The sequence below is a fragment of the Penicillium taxi genome (genome assembly GCF_028828555.1).
Source record: "Penicillium taxi strain IBT 34144 chromosome Unknown utg000002l_segment0_segment0, whole genome shotgun sequence".
In the NCBI taxonomy this organism is placed as follows: Eukaryota; Fungi; Ascomycota; class Eurotiomycetes; order Eurotiales; family Aspergillaceae; genus Penicillium; species Penicillium taxi.
The window spans coordinates 2,932,948-2,950,231 of NW_026643204.1; the positions used below are offsets into that span (position 1 = coordinate 2,932,948).

Here is a 17,284-nt window from a genome sequence, read left to right on the forward strand (position 1 = left end):
ATTATATGTCAAACCAATAGACATCACCGACTTATCCTCTATCATTAAGTTATCATATATTCTTATTTAAACATAATTGAAACTCATTGACCTCTATTTCACCTTGGATCTCTTTAATATTGTCCTCTTGGCGTGCCCGAGAAGGCCCGATCTGCTTATATAACGACAACCCCGGCGTACAGTAGGGACCAATGACGCCGGCGGAACTGGCATTTTTCACGAGTCTTCATTCATCAATTCCAACTCCTCCAATCCAACTACCCCAACTATTCCCCCAGTTGATCTCGCCCTATCCCTTTTCCCCTCATCTCCTCTTGTGATCTGAGGCGTTCACTCGTCCTAGATCTTCGGGCTGGTCTCCTTGTTTACTTGTCTTCTTCAGCTCTATTGACCTGAACCGCGTGACGACACCGATAATTTCATACAACCCTTCAAAATGGCTGACCTCATATCGTCATTCTCCTTCCTGACGGAAAACCCTGCTGCTGCGGCAGTTAAGGATGCATACTCGTCGTTCTCCGCGCGGAGGGCGTTGCTCAACTTGCCTTGCCCTGGCACAATCGACAACCTGGCTAGAGAGGTCCAGAAGGACGTTTTGCTATCCAACTTTATGTTCTCAGGTCTCCGGGCAGACTTGACTAAGGTCTTTGGCATGTCTCCTCTGTTCCGAGTATCGCACGCGTTCTCGATGGGCTCCAGTAGCAACATGGCTCCCTACAACTTTTCCACCATGTACGGAAGCCCCAAGGTAAGATACAGCCCGCATCCATTGCGATCCATTATTTTCTAGATCGGTACCCTGACCGCAATAACCTTTGGCGCAACAGGTTTTCTTGCAAGGTAACCTCGGAAATGACGGTACCCTCGCCGCTGTCGCGAACTACCGCTGGAACTCAGCTCTCGTCACCAAGACCAACGCTCAGATTATGGCCGGTGGCAGCCAGGGCCTGGTTCAGATAGATAACGACTACACCGGTGCCGATTTCACAGCATCCTTGAAGGCTTTCAATCCATCCTTCCTCGAAGGCGGTCTGACCGGTATCTTCGTCGGTAGCTACCTCCAGTCCGTCACACCCAACCTGGCTCTTGGTTTCGAGGCCATCTGGCAGCGCCAGGGCCTATCTGCTCCTCCCGAGACTGCTCTCTCCTACTCTGCCAAGTACAAAGGTGATGACTGGATTGGTACTGCTCAGCTGCAGGCTCAGGGTAACTTCGGTGCTACCTACTGGCGCAAGATCTCTGAGCGCGTTGAGGCCGGTATTGACATGAACCTTCAGTTTGCTCCTAGCCCTGCCGCCATGATGATGGGTGGGCCCAGCCGTGATGGTACCACTGCTATTGGCGCCAAGTACGACTTCCGTGCATCCTCTTTCCGTGCTCAGGTCGATAGCGCTGGCAAGGTTAGCTGTCTTTTGGAGAAGCGCATTGCCATGCCCATCTCTCTGACTTTCGCCGGAGAGATTGATCAGGCTAAGGTAGACAGACATCTTTTTATTAATTTCTACACGTTCACTAGAAGCTGACCCTCGATTTTCATAGCAAACTGCCAAGGTTGGCCTTGCCGTCTCTCTGGAGATCGCTGGAGAAGAGCTTATGGAGCAGCAGGACAGTGTCGATGCCGCCAGCATGATTCCTCCTCCCTTCTAAACCTCTCTCCTTCCTTTCGAGCCTCGTGTGAATTTCTACCATCCACGTCTCTCGAGCTAATCGCTCTTCATTCCCCCCTGTTTTAGTAGTTTTTTTCACTATCCCTCCCCAAATGTCCGAAAGAACATGGCATGTCACTTTTCTCGGTCTATCCATTTGAATACGGGCTGCTGGAGTAGGCGGCAGTTGTTTGGCGTGATGGAGATTTCAAAAAGGTTCCCTTTTTTTTTTTTACTGTATAGATTCACATCCCGTTTTCCTTCTTCGACCTATTTTCTCCAACTCCATCAACATTTGACGTCCTCAATCTCTGGCTATGTCAATTAATTTTTGGTCCGTGACTGCGTCTTTTCCATCATCTGTTTTGATTTCCTTTGGCCCTGATTTGGGGGAAGGGGGGGGGGTTTGGGGGTTTGAAAGGTGACGGGTAATGCATTGGTGGAGAGCTCTGGTTGTGTTTTTCGCATCATAGACGGACCAATGTAAAACAATCTCCTCGCCTGTGTGGGCTTGTATGAGTATTTATAAGACTTGAATCATATCCAGCGTACTCCGTATTCCGTATCATAAAACTATTCAGAAGTCACCTGATTTCCCAAGGCGGTGTCCGGTAAAAGGAGGGAAAAAAATGCTGTCTGCCTCCACTACATCCACTCCAGGGCTAGTGAGAGCGCTCCTCCAACGAAACTCTGAGCAAACTCCGGAGTGCATAATATGGAATCGGTCTAATACACAAAATGGATCCTTTCCCAAGGTTGAGATTCGTTTCCCCCCACTGTCTGTACCCCATCCCCCTTATTTCTGTAAACAATACAGAAGAAAGGGCCCCGAGAAGGATGGTGTTGGGCTGATTGAATGTTTCATGATCTGTTTCGTTTATACATATACTCTATATTTGAAGAATACTCCATCATCGGTACTTTGAGAAGTTTAAAGTATATAGCATCTTATATCTGCGGCATTTCTTTCAGCCCTAAGCCTGAATTTGACCCAGTTTCATACTGTTTGGTACACCCTGCCCTGTACTACAGCCCTAGCTACAGAAGTTGACATCATTGAACCCAGGTTAGTCGACCTGCATTGGTCTTCGGAACACAATGAAGACGACCTAATGAACAGCCTGAACAGGGACATTAGGTAGCTGCTTATAGATAGCATTACAGTTTTCTGGGGAGGGTCCGAGACCCTAGTCCAATCCACGCATTCTTCTTCGCCTAAGTAATTTGCCTCGTGTCTTTCCCGTGAAATTGGATGTGGGTAATTGAGTCCACCTGTGCTGGTTCGGCGTTGGCCAGTTTCCACTTTGGACCTCTTGCGTGGTTTTTTAAGGCATCCCAGGTTCTGTTTGTGGGGTGTAGCCCTCGTATACCTCAGTAGTTTACCCAGCTAGCTAGTAAAGTATAAAAATTCTCGGAGTGATATGAAACATTCTCACAGTCTTACAAGGTGAAGAATAAATGTCTTTCCGTTTACTGTTTACCTACCTATTTAAATAGATATTTAACTACTTAGGTATGGTTGACTTGACTCCAACCGAAGAGCCGAGAGCCAGTAGCCAGTAGCCAATAAGCCTCGACTGGGATCATGATCTGCATATTTTGGTGCATTCCTAAATTCCCACCTCTAAATTCTGCTATTTCTCTTATCGTAGATCTAATATAAGACCTTGGGAAAGTACATCCACGTGTTCTAACTAGATACTTGATATCCATAGAAACCAGATATTATCTTGGTACCTAGGTACCTCAGATGTCAACATGCCGGACAATTTTAGCCCCTTGATCCCTTGGTGGTCCCATCTTGTAGTACGGATGCCATGCATAAACCTGGAATACCTAAATATGCCCCATGATCGTACTTGTCTGTCAGGAACAGCTAGCAGGTACCTAGGGTACCTGCCTAAATCGAAAAAGAGGAGAATTCAGAAGATAAATGCAACGTCGAACCATATGTTGTGTGTGGTGTGGGTTTGTATGGAGTACTCCGTACCATAACGAGAATTAAGGCAATCATGATATTAGGGCATTTCGGGGCCGAGGAATGCCTCATTAGCATCATTTCCCGAGAGATCAAAGATATGAATGACCTCGGACCGTGCCCAAATTCAGTAGAACATCTCCTATTCTCTACGTCACTATAAAAGAGTTTAAGAGTATAAGTGAATGAATAAGAGGGGTTATCTCATATCTCATGACAAGTGTGGCGATTAGTGATACGGTATGAACCAGTATTAGACTACCGAGTACTCCGTATATTACATAGCATACAATACTCTAAACTCATGACAGAAGTACGTGGACAGCTGTAAGTAAGTGCAGCTTCTCAACATTAACCTTTTCAGCCAGGTGCATTGAAGTGCATCTGTGGCTTCTACTCCGGTCGAGGAAAGGGTTGACCGGGTCCTCAACGGCTGCTGCGTTGGGCCCAGACCAATCTGACTCTATTATTGGAGGATCTCAACCTGTCTAAAACTACTTTCGTACCCGGAGAGATCTGTGAGATGACCCTTTCTATTCTTCTTTTTTTGATCAGGGGGTAATCAGGAACCGATACTCCGTACTTCATACATTCCCTGTGACGTTATTTTTACCTAGAATATCTAAAGACTAGGGGGAAAAAAAAACCAACAAAAACCAACCTAAACGGGAATGAACCCCTGACTATCTATTTGTAGGAGCTATACAAAGATTTAAGATAATTTAAGATGCAAAGGTTCTAATAGTTAGTCTAAATACACGTAAACAGTTCATCGAAGCTTTCGTGAAATAAATCCAGGAGACGGCCGAAATCCCAATCATTAAGCTAAAGGCGTCGGCTGAGATCACTTCAGCTCACATGCCAAGGACATCCCCCTGCACCTGCTAGAGGTGATCGACCTCTGTCCGTGCAGTATGATCAAAGTCTGAAACAGTGACAAGTGCCAAAATAGAATAAAATCCCTCTAAAAGAGTAAAGTAGATCTAATGGGATGTCAGATCTTAGGAGTATAAAAAGAATAAGAGTGGAAGTATGAATATGAGCATATAATACCGTAATAAAACGTAATACATAATACATGATTTGGTAAGCCGACTACATGGTCCAAGCTTCAAGTCAGCTGGACTCGATGACATCGCGGTCACGAGGACAAACTGGATGACCAATCAAGCTGCTTCCTGAACAAAATTAGTTGATGGTCAGCCGACACGGGACTTGCGGAACATCTGTCAATTCCGTTGGATCTTTCTACATAGTATATGTTGATATCGATGATAAATATATCTATTTACCTTCCACTTTAGTATATACTAGTCTTACGAACTATGGCTCCAAACATAGATAGCTATTGATCATTAGCGTCTGGTATGTAACATTCGTAACATTCGTATTAATTACTGCCTTCCCTATGATATCATGTCTGTAATAAACCAATACAAACCAATACGGTATTTGGCTCCGTAATCATAGATTTGTATAGAGGACTCATTAACAGATGAGAAGAGAATCGAGAGATCAGATTGTATTCTCCCTTACCAATTCCATTCTATTAAAGCCAGCTGTTTGATTAATATGGGATTTCTTTTTTTATTATTATCTCTCTTTATGTAGATCTAGATAGATTTCCCGCCCCTCTCTCTTTTTGAACCTATTTTTTTCCCACACCCCTCCCCAGTAAGACAGAGAGTGATTCTTGGTACCCGTCAATGTCACTCCGACTCTGATCTCGCGCCCAATTTCATTACTTTACTTTACTTCTTGATTTCCCGACATTATTGGTGGAGCATTCTCACTTTCTCCATCTATTTTTCTAATTTCCCTTCTTTCTCACATTCCTTGGCATACTCTCTCTCTCTCTCTCTCTTCTCTACCTTTACCCATCTTTCCCCGTTCGGACTTTCCGCCCACCCAATCTCTCTCCACGTACCCCCCCCCCCCTCCAAGCTCGACTCCACCGATCAATCCTCTGCCCAAAACGGATTGCAATTCCTTTTTCCTTTCATTATCACTGTTCAACCCCCCCACCATGTCACAGAATCGTCCGGGGTTGTTCCCGACTTTGCGCATGGGTGGTAAGTCTAATACTAATACGCAGTTGTCCAATTGCGACCTCGTTGATGACCTCCCCACTGATCTTTCATCTACAGAGGTGGTACGCGAAAAGGTCCAAGATGGAAGAACTGGTGAATCTCGAGAGATCTCCTACACACAGTGCAAGATCGTTGGCAATGGCTCGTTCGGCGTTGTTTTCCAGACTAAGATGGCCCCCAGCGGTGAAGATGCTGCCATCAAGCGAGTCCTCCAGGACAAGCGATTCAAGGTAGGGAGAGCGGTCTCATCCGGAACGCGTAATCGTAAATTGTCTGATGATGTTGATGAATGTTTCTAGAATCGTGAACTCCAGATAATGCGCATTGTGCGCCATCCCAACATCGTCGAGCTGAAGGCCTTCTACTACTCCAACGGTGACCGGGTAGCTCAACCCCAACCCCTGTGTATGTGTGTATGTGCGTATGTGTGACTGATCTTCTTCCCCATTTAGAAAGACGAAGTGTACCTCAACCTTATCCTTGAGTTCGTCCCCGAAACCGTGTATCGCGCCTCTCGCTTCTTCAACAAGCTCAAGACTACTATGCCGATGTTGGAGGTTAAGCTTTACATTTACCAGCTGTTCCGATCGCTGGCCTACATTCATTCACAGGGAATCTGCCATCGTGACATTAAGCCACAGAATCTCCTCTTGGACCCCAGTTCCGGCATCCTTAAGCTGTGCGATTTCGGATCTGCCAAGATTTTGATTGAAAATGAACCTAATGTGTCTTACATCTGTTCTCGTTACTACCGTGCACCTGAGTTGATCTTCGGTGCCACCAACTACACTACCAAGATCGGTATGAGCCCAACTTCTTTTTTTTTTTTTTTTTTTGAAAAGTTCCCTCCTCTCACCCCTTGTGGACATACTAACGCTGGATTCAGATGTGTGGTCTACCGGTTGTGTTATGGCAGAATTGATGCTGGGACAGCCCCTCTTCCCCGGTGAATCGGGAATCGACCAGCTCGTCGAGATTATCAAGGTTCTTGGTACCCCAACCCGCGAGCAGATTCGCACTATGAACCCCAACTACATGGAACATAAGTTCCCTCAGATCAAGCCGCACCCCTTCAACAAGGTACATTCATTCGTATCCGATTTTTAATCCTTTTCTGCTCAATCTCTACTAGAGTACCTTTTGTGCTAATCCACTATACAGGTATTCCGCAAGGCCCCACCGGAGGCTATCGATCTCATATCGGCACTCCTGGAGTACACCCCCACCCAACGATTGACCGCGGTTGAGGCGATGTGCCACCCATTCTTCGACGAGTTGAGGGACCCGGCTACCCGTTTCCCTGATTCGCGCCATCACAATAGCCCTTCTAAGGACTTGCCTACCCTTTTCGACTTCTCACGACATGGTAAGTGACTTGAGTTTTTGGCCTTCCTTCTTTTCTAACAGAGCATACTTTTAGAACTTTCGATTGCTCCTCACTTTAACCACAAGCTTGTTCCCCCTCATGCTCGTCCAGCTCTCGAAGCGCAAGGCATCGATATTGATAACTTCGAGCCCATTTCCAAGGAGGAGATGATGGCTCAACTTGATTGAGCGCAGTATTATCTCAGCAATAGACACGTCTGTTCGAAGATCATTCCGCACAGTGTGTGAGAATTCGATGGCCTGCCAACACGAATACAATGGTGCTATGAATAACTTTTATCTTGTTGAAAATGGCAGTCATATTGACAGGACTGCAAATCTGATGGACTAAAAAGGAGAAGAACGGGCAAATGGATGTCCTTCTTCATGGCTGAGCAGAAAATTGGATTCCATGTGGGGATATACCAAGGGGCTGATGATTTTCACGCAACGGAGGTCCATGGCCTGGAGTTCTTATTTTTACGGTGTCTGCGACACTTGGGAGGAAAAAGTGATACCCTTTTTGTGCAAATCTGCATCTGCCTTCTGAAGGTTGAAGATTGCATAGCTTTCATCGGTCGAAGGGGAAGAGAAGAAGAGGAGGAATCTCCCAGACGCAGCAAGTTGATTCTCTATTGAATCTCGGAGAGCCTTTTTAGGAAACGTCGCCGTGGCCTGGAGAATTTCCCCTTTATTTGTTTATTTTCTATCTTTTATTTCTCTCCAATTTCACCCCACGACAGCCCATGGTTCCCCCGAACTCCTACAACTTGCAGCGCTTAGAATTCTCTATTTAACTCCTCTTTGTCTTATCTGCGATCTTCGTTCTTTCTTTTATCTTTTGAACCATTTTCTTCATCTCTTTATCTCGCAATGATATTGTCCTGGTTCCCCTGAGAACTTGGATAGTTCACACCTGGCACTCCACTCCAACCTCGACTCATACTGGTGAGCTACACGTTTTGAAGCATCTTAATTGTTCATTGCGGGTGGTAGTCAGCGGTGTGATGCTTAGGAGTTTTCCCTTGGTCATGTAAGAAAGACGTCCTTTGATAGCCGTCTACCCTCATACATCAAATACTTCAAGTTTCAATTCTACTCAGAAAATAAACAAAGCGATATTCACTAGTGTAATTCCCAAAGTACTGTGTACTCACTGTGCGTATCATGATCTAGAACTCTACTGATATAAATCTACTTGTAGTACTCGCATCGTTCCATAGTCAACTTGTTTAATAGAATAATGATATTACTGATCTAATTGGAGGCGGAGAGCAGAGAGAGCCGGACTGGATTATTTAATCATCCGGCCTGGCATATTTACCTGGAGAAGCTCCCATCGTTCAACGCCAACTGGACTTCCTCACTCTCTTAATTTTCAATCATTGTCCAACGTCAATTCTGATAAATGGGCGACTACGAGCGTCGGAACTACAATTCCCGCGGGGGTGGTGGTCGCAAGCGCCGTTACAGAGGCAAGTATTGCGCTCTCAGGCTTCCCTATGAAGCAATGCTGACCTCTTTCCCTCTTGCTCAGACGATGATGACTATGATCGTCGCCAATCACGACCCAGATACGAAGAGCCGCTGTTTGTTAAGGTTCGCCGACAGCTATTGACAATTGCCGAATCGGTAGGAAATGATCTCACCCTACTTTCGCGCGTCGCGCAATGCGATACATTTGAAAGAGTGATCACTAATATTGAATAACACTTAGGCTGCTCGCCGCGTCGAAGATGATATTATGGGAATTGCGAAAAGCGTGGCAGAGCACTACGATGACGAGGAGCTGCGTGAGACCTACGTGAACATTTCATTGGATCTGTATGTGTTACCCACTTCCAAGTGCTCAAGCTGTGTACTCAGTACTTTACTGTTCCTATTGTTACTGACATTCCGCCAACTTCAGTGTTCTTGAACAGCCCATGAAAATCCCTTTCGTCGCCGCCACAGCCTTGGTCGCATACAATCTCAAAACAGAACTCGGAGCGGAACTGCTGCAGAAGACTGGCGAGAGTCTGCAGAAATACGTTGATCAGGGAGCATGGCGCGAGGTCAAGCTACTCCTTCGTTTCTTGGGTAGCTTGCAGCCTCTCTTTGAGGGTGATGGTATCTTCCCGGTGCTGGATGAGCTATTTGCGCGCGCAGTTGATCTCCAGACTGCATCCTCCGAAGACTTGATCGGTATGGAACTTGTCAAGGTCATTCTATTTGTTATTCCCTATGTGATGTCTTCGCCTGCCTCTGGCTTTGAGGTGCAGGCTTCTGCGCTTCTTGAAAAGACAGGAATTATCGCTTCCACTCCCCACGCTCTCGTGGAGTTGGTGAAATCTTTTAACCCCAATGAAGAGAGCTCGGAAACGGAGCCCAATGTCATCAGTCTCATGCAGACTCAGCTTCAAGGCGAGGCCAACCAGGGCTGGGCATTGAAATGTCTCCCCCGACCCTGGAAGGGAGTACAAGAAATTGAAAAGGTTGAGGATGGTCTGAAGCTATTCGAACCCGTGAACAAGATCCCCTTCCCGCAGATCAACATTCCGAGCCCCGTCCCGAACGGACCTCGCACTCTCTTCCCAGAGGTTTATCTCTCCGTTTATGCTGACCAAGAGATCGACACCGTGCCCTCCACATCGGATATTGCTTCATCTCTCCTACGAGATGCTCTAGTCGATACCATCAACCTGCTAGATTTCAACCGCGTTGCCGTTGCCAAATACTTGATTGATGTCGATTGTTACTTCACCCCTTACACCTTCGTCAAGCGAGCCACGCCTTTCGACCGAATGCGTGATCTGGTGAAGGAAGGCCAGGCATGGAAGTCCGAGGATGTGGCAGTCGATGCTGTTTTGTCCCTGCTATATCAACTCCCAGCTCCAGCGCACAAGCTCGTTTATTATCATGCTCTTCTGACCGAGTGTTGCAAGATCGCCCCGGCGGCAATTGCGCCCAGTCTTGGTCGTGCAATTCGATTCTTGTATAACAATCTCGAGACAATGGATCTCGAGCTGAGCAGCCGCTTCTTGGATTGGTTTGCTCATCATCTGAGCAATTTTGGCTTCACTTGGAAATGGAGCGAGTGGTAAGTCAGAAGTAGGGTGGGAGTAGACCTACTTTCCACTTTCCTGAAAGTGAAGGAACAATCCAACTGACCTTTTTTTTTTTTCTAGGGTTGATGATCTTGATCTCCCGACCATCCATCCGAAGATGGCATTTATCCTTGGCGCGTTGGACAAGGAAATTCGACTCAGCTTTGCGCAGCGCATCAAGGGTACCATCCCGGAGCCATATCTGCCATTGATCACCGAGGGCAAGGAGAAGGATACGCCTGACTTTAAGTACTCGGTTGAGAGTGAGTTTCAAAGTTGAACAACAGTCTTGATATCAAACTAATATTTCTTGCAGCTACTCCCTACTCTAAGGAAGGACAGGAAATTATGCTGCTGATCCGCAAGAAGGCGAGCGATGAGGAACTCCAGCCCTTGATTGACGCTATCGAGCAGCAGGCCCAAAGCGCGGGAGCTAAAGATCCCAAGGTTGTCTCGACGGATGCCTTGGTAACCTCGATCTGCTTTGTAGGATCCAAGTCGCTCTCGCACGTCCTCTCCTGCATTGAGCGTATCAAAGAGCGACTATTGGCTATAGGCCCGGCGTCAGAAAAAGCCCGTCTCCAAATCATCACCTCGGTGATGGAGTACTGGGTCGACCAGCCCGGTATCGCCATCAACATCATCGACAAGCTGCTGAACTACACCATTATTAGCCCTCTGTCCGTCATCGAATGGGTCCTGACCGAGTCCATTGCCTCCGGGACTATTCTGGGCAAGACGCACATCTTCGAGATGGTCTCGGCGACCGTTGGCAAAGTCACTAATCGCATGCGACAGATCGTCAGCGCCCGCATCCAGCCCGGCCTCTACGAGCCCCAGTTGAGTGCACTTGAAGAGACACTCGCGCGTGAGCGGGCTGACATGCAAACTCTCTTCCAATACATCGAGGATTCGATCCTATCCGTTGCCGCCGGCAGCAACGACGAGCTCATGGAGCGTGGCGATGGCAGCGGTGATCAGCCTGAAGATGCCATCATCCGCCAATGGGGTCAGCGCTGGCTCCGGGTGTTCCGTCGCAAGATGGCTGTCGAGGAGTCTTTCATCGCTGACGCCCTTGTTAACGCTGCTCCTGTTGGCACAACTGCGCCTGTCGAAGCTTCTGCGGATGGGGATATTCGGGTCACTGATGCCACGCAATAAGTGAGTTGGCGTATACTAAGTATTGATAGACTGATTTTATCCCCATTTCGCTCGATTTTCCTTAATCACTGTATGATCTTAGCCTTGTCAGAGAACCCAAAAAAGAATTCAACGTCTGTTCCAGAGGAACTTCAAAAGTATTTCCTGGTTGATCTTTTAATATCTATTAGATCTAGCACTAAACATGGACGTACATCAGCTCTAGCTCCAGCTCCAGCCCTTGCTGAGCCTTTTTTTTTTTTCTAAACCAGTCCTGCATTGCCCGGAAGCAAAGTCCCTACCTCTGGGTCTATATCTAACCTTGGAAATAGAATACATAAACAGAAGTACAGTCCCTCGTAGTTTTCATATACAAATCCAACCCAAGAATCAAGCAGGAACCAAAGCCCTAAAAGTTGACCAAAAACCCCGGGTATACCTATAAACCTATAACCTAACCATGCCCATACTAATTAACTAACACCAAAGACAGCCTCCTCCCAGCCTCAAGGACCATCGAGTATTCCAGAGGCAGGCAGTATCTGCAAAATTATAAATTAATATCCAACATCCACCAGATACAGCTCCCAATCACGCCCGTCGATCAATATAATAAGGCGCCGCTTCATCTCCATCGCTACTAGAAGCCCCAGTATACATAGACAAACTCTCATAACTACCTCGTCGAATTCTCGGATCCTCATCCGACTCCACTGAAAGCATCGAACTGCTCGAACTCGAACTCGAATGCATGTCCATTGCGGACAGTTTCGTCGTTGCGATTTTGCGGTCTTTGCCACGGCCCTTGATACCCTTGTTACTGTTCTTGTACAGGGTGGCGAAATATTCCCATAGTTCGCGGTCTCGCGGGTGCACAGGGCCATTCTCGCTGATTTGGGAGAATCGCATGGTGAGGGTGCGAAGGGTTGCGGCGTGAAATTTGTTTTGATGAGACTGTGCTCATTTTAGTTTTCATATTTATGATCATTCTCATATATAGCGGTTAAGTCACGGAGCTGTAATTACCTTGAGATTCCCCAACTGTGTAAACTTCTTTCCACAATCATCAAGCAAGCAGGTAAAAGGCTTGTTCTGCAAATGGGTCGTCTTGTGCGCGCGGACATTGCCCCGTTGGGCAAATCGCTTGTGGCAGATATCACATGAGTATGGCTTTTCACCCGTGTGACGACGTTCATGTGTCTAGAGAAAATGTCAGCCCGCCCCTTGCAGTAACCCAGTCGAGAAATGATACCTTCAAGTTGCCTAGTTGCGAGAACCGTTGTCCGCATGAAGCCTCCTTGCAGATCTGCGCGCCGTCAGTTCCGGTCCCACGAGCTCGGATTTCGTTTCTTTTGTTCTTCCTCATACTTACAAACGGCTTGTCCCCTGTATGTGCTCTCGTATGAATATCCAGGTGCGTCTTCTGCGCGAAACTCTTACCGCAGTCCGGTAGTGTGCATGTATACTTCCGCTTCTTACCTGAGCGGGAAAGTTGGCCTTCGTTAGTGAGAAGGCTACGGGGTGGAGACATGGGATAAGATGGGTAGCCTTGCGGTGCAAGCTGCTGAACTTGCAACGGGATCATGGTCTGTTGCGGTACTGGCGATGAGTCTGGTTTGGCCTGGATAGCTTTCATGAGGACGTCAACCTCGGTAGAAAAGTCTACATCGGACGGGGACTGGTCCTGTGCTTGAGCTTGAGCTTGGTTCTTCACATTCTTCCCGATCTTGCCACCCTTTTCTTTCGAGTCTGAGACGGGCAGAGCTACTGTTGGCGGATCCTGTTTTCCGGGACGGTTGATAGCGTTCTTTGCTGGGCGGATGTCTGGCAGTGATGAATGCAGTGGCTGTTCTGTGGGCAGACGTGATGGGAGCGGTTGACTGGCAACATAGTATGGGAAATTTGGAGGTTGACCTTGATGTTGATGTTGGTTCTGCTGTTGATGTTGGCTCAAAGAACCAAAGCTGAAAGGAGCGTGTGCTGGAGGCTGATAGGGAAGAGAGTATTGATTCTGAGAGTAGTATGGATGGTATATGGGTGAGTCCATGGAGCGACGGAAAGGACCGACAGCATGTCCATACTCGAAAGACGGAGCCGTTTCCATTTCTTCTGGGTCTGCTTCTGCCTCTGCTTTTTTGGTTTTGCTTTTTGATTCTTCCCAGGATATCCCACGTCTTCAGAAAGAAGAGAGAAGGAGAAAAAGGAAGCTGGGAGTATATTTGGGTTCTGGCCAGAAAGTTCAAGCTCCAGTATAAAATCCAGGCGAAGTAAGAATCTCAAGCCAGGATGGATCTATAGAAGAGATGATATATAAGCCCATTGTATGACGTCCCAGATCTAATTAGAAAGACGTGCATGGACGATCAGGGATTTGATGTGGACGCATCATTTCTTGTACTACGGGAGGTAGGTAATTTCCTAATTCTAATTTCTTAATTTCTTAATTTACCAAATTGATATTAAATATTTCAATAAAGATAGGAGAAGAAGGCACCTGGGTAGCGATACGATCTTACATTGTAAAATATGGACCGCGACTGGCGAATCATTTAGGGCTAAGTTTCCTTCCCTCTTTTCCTTCCACATCATCCATGAATTTGTATACATGATCTTACTTATTTTATTACATTCTTCATGAATATAAATTAGCTATTGATTCATCCTTACTTCCTCTCTGTACTCCCTAAAAAAATAAAAATAAAGACGGGCCGGGCCTTCGGGCCTTTCGGGCTTCCCTTTCCAAGTGGACCAAACCGAAATGCCACCAAACCCGATAGTCACCAATAGTCTGCTGCAATCTTCGCTCATCGAATTATCCATGTTAGCCGCCCAATGCCCTGTTAATTCCCCCAATGCCTTAACTCGATCGGGTTTCATCCCAGATGGCAGATCTGCATTGGGATCGTGCGCCACTGTTCTGACTGCATGATTTCCGTAACAGTACAGTATACAGTATACAGTATTCATTTGACTGGACTGGAACTGGACTGGACTGAATTGGGACTGAATTTGACTGGACTCAGTGGACCTGTTCTTCCCCTCTCTTTTGAACCAGTCTGACCCCTGTAACTTCTTGCATTGGACTGGCGTATACCCAGGTGTTCCTGCAGGGATCGGAGTCCAACACGAACTCCTCTCATAGTCGGCGCCAACTGATTCAACACGAACCTTTCTAGTCTCATCGCCTTCTCCTTCTCCATCTCGTTTGTGATTACCCTAGTGAGTATTTTAAGGCTCCACTTAATCCATGATATACCACTCTTATCCACTCTCTTAGCTCTCCGCTTCTCCATGATCGACCCAGACTCGATACATCGTATCGCTGGTCCAATCGAGGCTCTGTGGCGATTCAGACCGAACAAGGGTGGCTTAACTGGGCCCCAATCATTGAAATCTCTTCTGCGCCATTCTGCTGTGCTACTTCGACTCAAAATTCGGTTTTTTTCGGGGCGTTCTCTTGGTACTTTGTTGGACTTTGGTCATGGGGGAATATTTGCAATTTGTTTCCAGTTTAACCAAACCAGGCTAGTGAAAGAAGAAAGAAATACAAAGATTCATGGAATAATATAGAAGATAAAAGACATCACATTGCGCCGAGGGTTTCGCATATCAAACCCTGAATTTAAATTTGATTTTCGACTTTCCAGTACTTTCCCTTCTTTTAACGTCCAGTGTACGGGGAGTATCTAGAAGATATATGTCAGTAAGAGAAAGGAAGATTATAATATCAAAAGAGTTCTTACCTCCAGATCCGTGCACGCATGTCTCCACTGCCGGTTGCGAAAAGGTTGCCAACTGGAGCGGGAGCAACCGAGATCACTAGAGAGTAAGATCAGAATAAAGTAAGCAATAAAAAGGAGGAATTCATAATTACCAGAGTTCTTGTGGCCCTGAAGCATCATCTGGGCATTTCCAGTCACGGGATCCCAGAACTGCACGCCACGATCTTTGGATCCACTCATGACCCAATGACCATCGGGCGTGAGGCAAACACTCAGAACAAAGTCCTATTGACGGTTAGAAAAAAAAAATTCACCGAGATAAGGAAATGGGAACCACTGACCTTGTGACCCTCAAAGGTGCGGACACATTTGCCGCCCTTGACACCGTTGTGAGGGTGCAGACCGCGCGGAACAGTAAGCTCCCAGAGCTTGATGGTCTTGTCTAGACTACCACTGACCAGGTCACGCCCATTAGGCGCAAAGGCAACAGAGTAGACACTATCCTTGTGGCCGTCGGGGTTCTCCAATCGCTCTACAAGGTAACCAGTGGTCGTATCCCAGACGCGGACGCTCTTGTCCAGTGATCCGGCGGCTACGTAGTGACCGTCGGGAGACATAGCCACTGTGGTGACTCCATCCTCAATGCTGAGAGTGTAGACAAGCTTGCCGTCCAAGATATCCCACAGACGGACAGTCTTGTCACCACTGCCTGAAGCAATGTAGCGGCCATTTCCGGCAAAGTCCAGAGAGTAAATGTCCTGCTCGTGTCCAGTGAAGATGTTCTTGATCGTGCGCGAGGCAATATCCCAAACCTACAAAGGCCGAGTCAGCAGAAAGATCCCAAAAATGTGGAAGCGTATAGAAGCTTACCCGGATCTGCTTGTCCTCAGCACCGGTAGCCAGGTACTTGCCATCGGGGCTAAAGCAGACACTGCGGATGTACAGGTCACCGTCCTTGTCCACATTCTCGTCTTGTAAAGTAGCGACATTCTGTCCAGTCTGCACGTCAAAGATCTGTGCCGAGCGGTTGCAGCCCGTCGCCAGATACTTGCCGTCGCGACTGAAACGAACACAACAGACCACACTGTCGTGGTTCAGATGATGCACCAGGTCCACGTCCAGAACACGCTGCACCTCTGGGTTGAACACGGCATACCAATCAGAACCCTCGCGCTTCTGCGAAGGAGGCAGGTCATCGGGGTTCCAATTGGCCAAGCAGTTTCCTATCCGCTCCGGACGCACGAGCGCACTCTGACCAGCAGTCCCAGGTGGTGTAGGACGAGTGATGTTGGGCGAGGCACGGGGATCGGGGTATGCGACGTGCGCCTGTTGAGGAGTAGCTGGGCCAGGGACAGTGCGGCGACCCTTACCAGGGCCTGGAGAGGCTGTGGGAGGGGGTGGAGGGCCACCATATCCAGCGGCTACAAAGGGGGAAAAAAAAACCAGTTAGCGTCTCGGCAAGGAGTTGGACAAAAACGCTCGCAACTCACTGGGCACAGCAGCCGGCGCATATCCAAACCCGCCTTGCGGGGGTTGACCAGACGGGGCGGCGGCAGGCTGGAGGGTATGCTGGGAAGGCTGCTGCTCCGGGGGAGGGGGAGGGGGAGGGGCAAGACCGGGACCACTACCTCCTTGGTTGGCCATTATGCCACTAAACAGGTTGCTGGGGCCGTGTCCCACTTGGGGGGGTTGACCCTGGGGAGCTGTATGCGCCGACGGAGCGATATGGGGGACGGTTTGCACTCCACGAGATTCCAGCTCGTGTCGAAGCATGCGAATCTCAGTTTCGTAGCTAAATGACCAAAAGGAAAAAAGTCAGCGGCAACCTTATCACATGTCATAAGAGAAAATGGCATACTCTTGCTTCATTTTTATCTGGGTCTGCTCCAGTTGAAACACCTTCTGGCGAATCATCTCCATCTCCTGGAGCTGACCGGTAACTGCATGATCTATCAGTTAGAAAGATATCTCAGCGAAATGTCGCAACCCTAGGAATCGCAGCCATGGAGACTGCTAACAGAACTAGAACATAAACAAGGGAGGGCTCCATGCTGCGATTGGGAGGGAATTTCCAGCCGTAGCTATAGAATATGGAAGACAGAGATTGTTGGGGAGATAAAAAGTGCACGTACACTGGTGTTCAAACTCGCCATTATTGCGGGACTGGCTCTCAAACTCCTGGCGCAGTTGATCGAGTAACTCGGTCAGGCGAGAGTTGGGCGCAGGCACCATTCCGCGATGAGCGTTGTACATTGCG

The 17,284-nt window shown here is 47.7% G+C and overlaps 5 protein-coding genes across 5 annotated transcripts; 3 read left to right on the forward strand and 2 right to left on the reverse strand.

Annotated features, from left to right (window-relative positions):
* Positions 1-436: 436 nt before the first annotated feature.
* tom40 (TOM complex pore protein TOM40) lies at positions 437-1,647 on the forward strand (the record flags this gene model as incomplete). The annotated part of the gene is made up of 3 exons (XM_057205672.1): positions 437-748; positions 828-1,475; positions 1,540-1,647. The coding sequence occupies 3 exons, from the start codon at positions 437-439 to the stop codon at positions 1,645-1,647; spliced, it is 1,068 nt and encodes a 355-aa protein (XP_057066279.1).
* Positions 1,648-5,650: 4,003 nt separating this feature from the next.
* On the forward strand, positions 5,651-7,268 carry N7495_003004 (GSK family serine/threonine-protein kinase; the record flags this gene model as incomplete). Its single annotated transcript, XM_057205673.1, has 6 exons — positions 5,651-5,944; positions 6,014-6,097; positions 6,167-6,515; positions 6,601-6,794; positions 6,876-7,080; positions 7,135-7,268. 6 exons carry the CDS (start codon positions 5,651-5,653, stop codon positions 7,266-7,268), a joined length of 1,260 nt encoding a protein of 419 aa, XP_057066280.1.
* Positions 7,269-8,487: 1,219 nt separating this feature from the next.
* Positions 8,488-11,326, forward strand: N7495_003005 (NCBP1 family protein; the record flags this gene model as incomplete). The annotated part of the gene is made up of 6 exons (XM_057205674.1): positions 8,488-8,554; positions 8,617-8,711; positions 8,797-8,903; positions 8,989-10,158; positions 10,247-10,428; positions 10,482-11,326. The coding sequence occupies 6 exons, from the start codon at positions 8,488-8,490 to the stop codon at positions 11,324-11,326; spliced, it is 2,466 nt and encodes an 821-aa protein (XP_057066281.1).
* Positions 11,327-11,896: 570 nt separating this feature from the next.
* On the reverse strand, positions 11,897-13,409 carry N7495_003006 (C2H2-type zinc finger protein; the record flags this gene model as incomplete). The annotated part of the gene is made up of 3 exons (XM_057205675.1): positions 11,897-12,259; positions 12,332-12,505; positions 12,558-13,409. The coding sequence occupies 3 exons, from the start codon at positions 13,407-13,409 to the stop codon at positions 11,897-11,899; spliced, it is 1,389 nt and encodes a 462-aa protein (XP_057066282.1).
* Positions 13,410-14,966: 1,557 nt separating this feature from the next.
* rcoA (uncharacterized protein) lies at positions 14,967-17,280 on the reverse strand (the record flags this gene model as incomplete). The annotated part of the gene is made up of 8 exons (XM_057205676.1): positions 14,967-14,991; positions 15,049-15,124; positions 15,180-15,312; positions 15,369-15,839; positions 15,898-16,448; positions 16,518-16,819; positions 16,886-16,967; positions 17,160-17,280. The coding sequence occupies 8 exons, from the start codon at positions 17,278-17,280 to the stop codon at positions 14,967-14,969; spliced, it is 1,761 nt and encodes a 586-aa protein (XP_057066283.1).
* Positions 17,281-17,284: the final 4 nt, after the last annotated feature.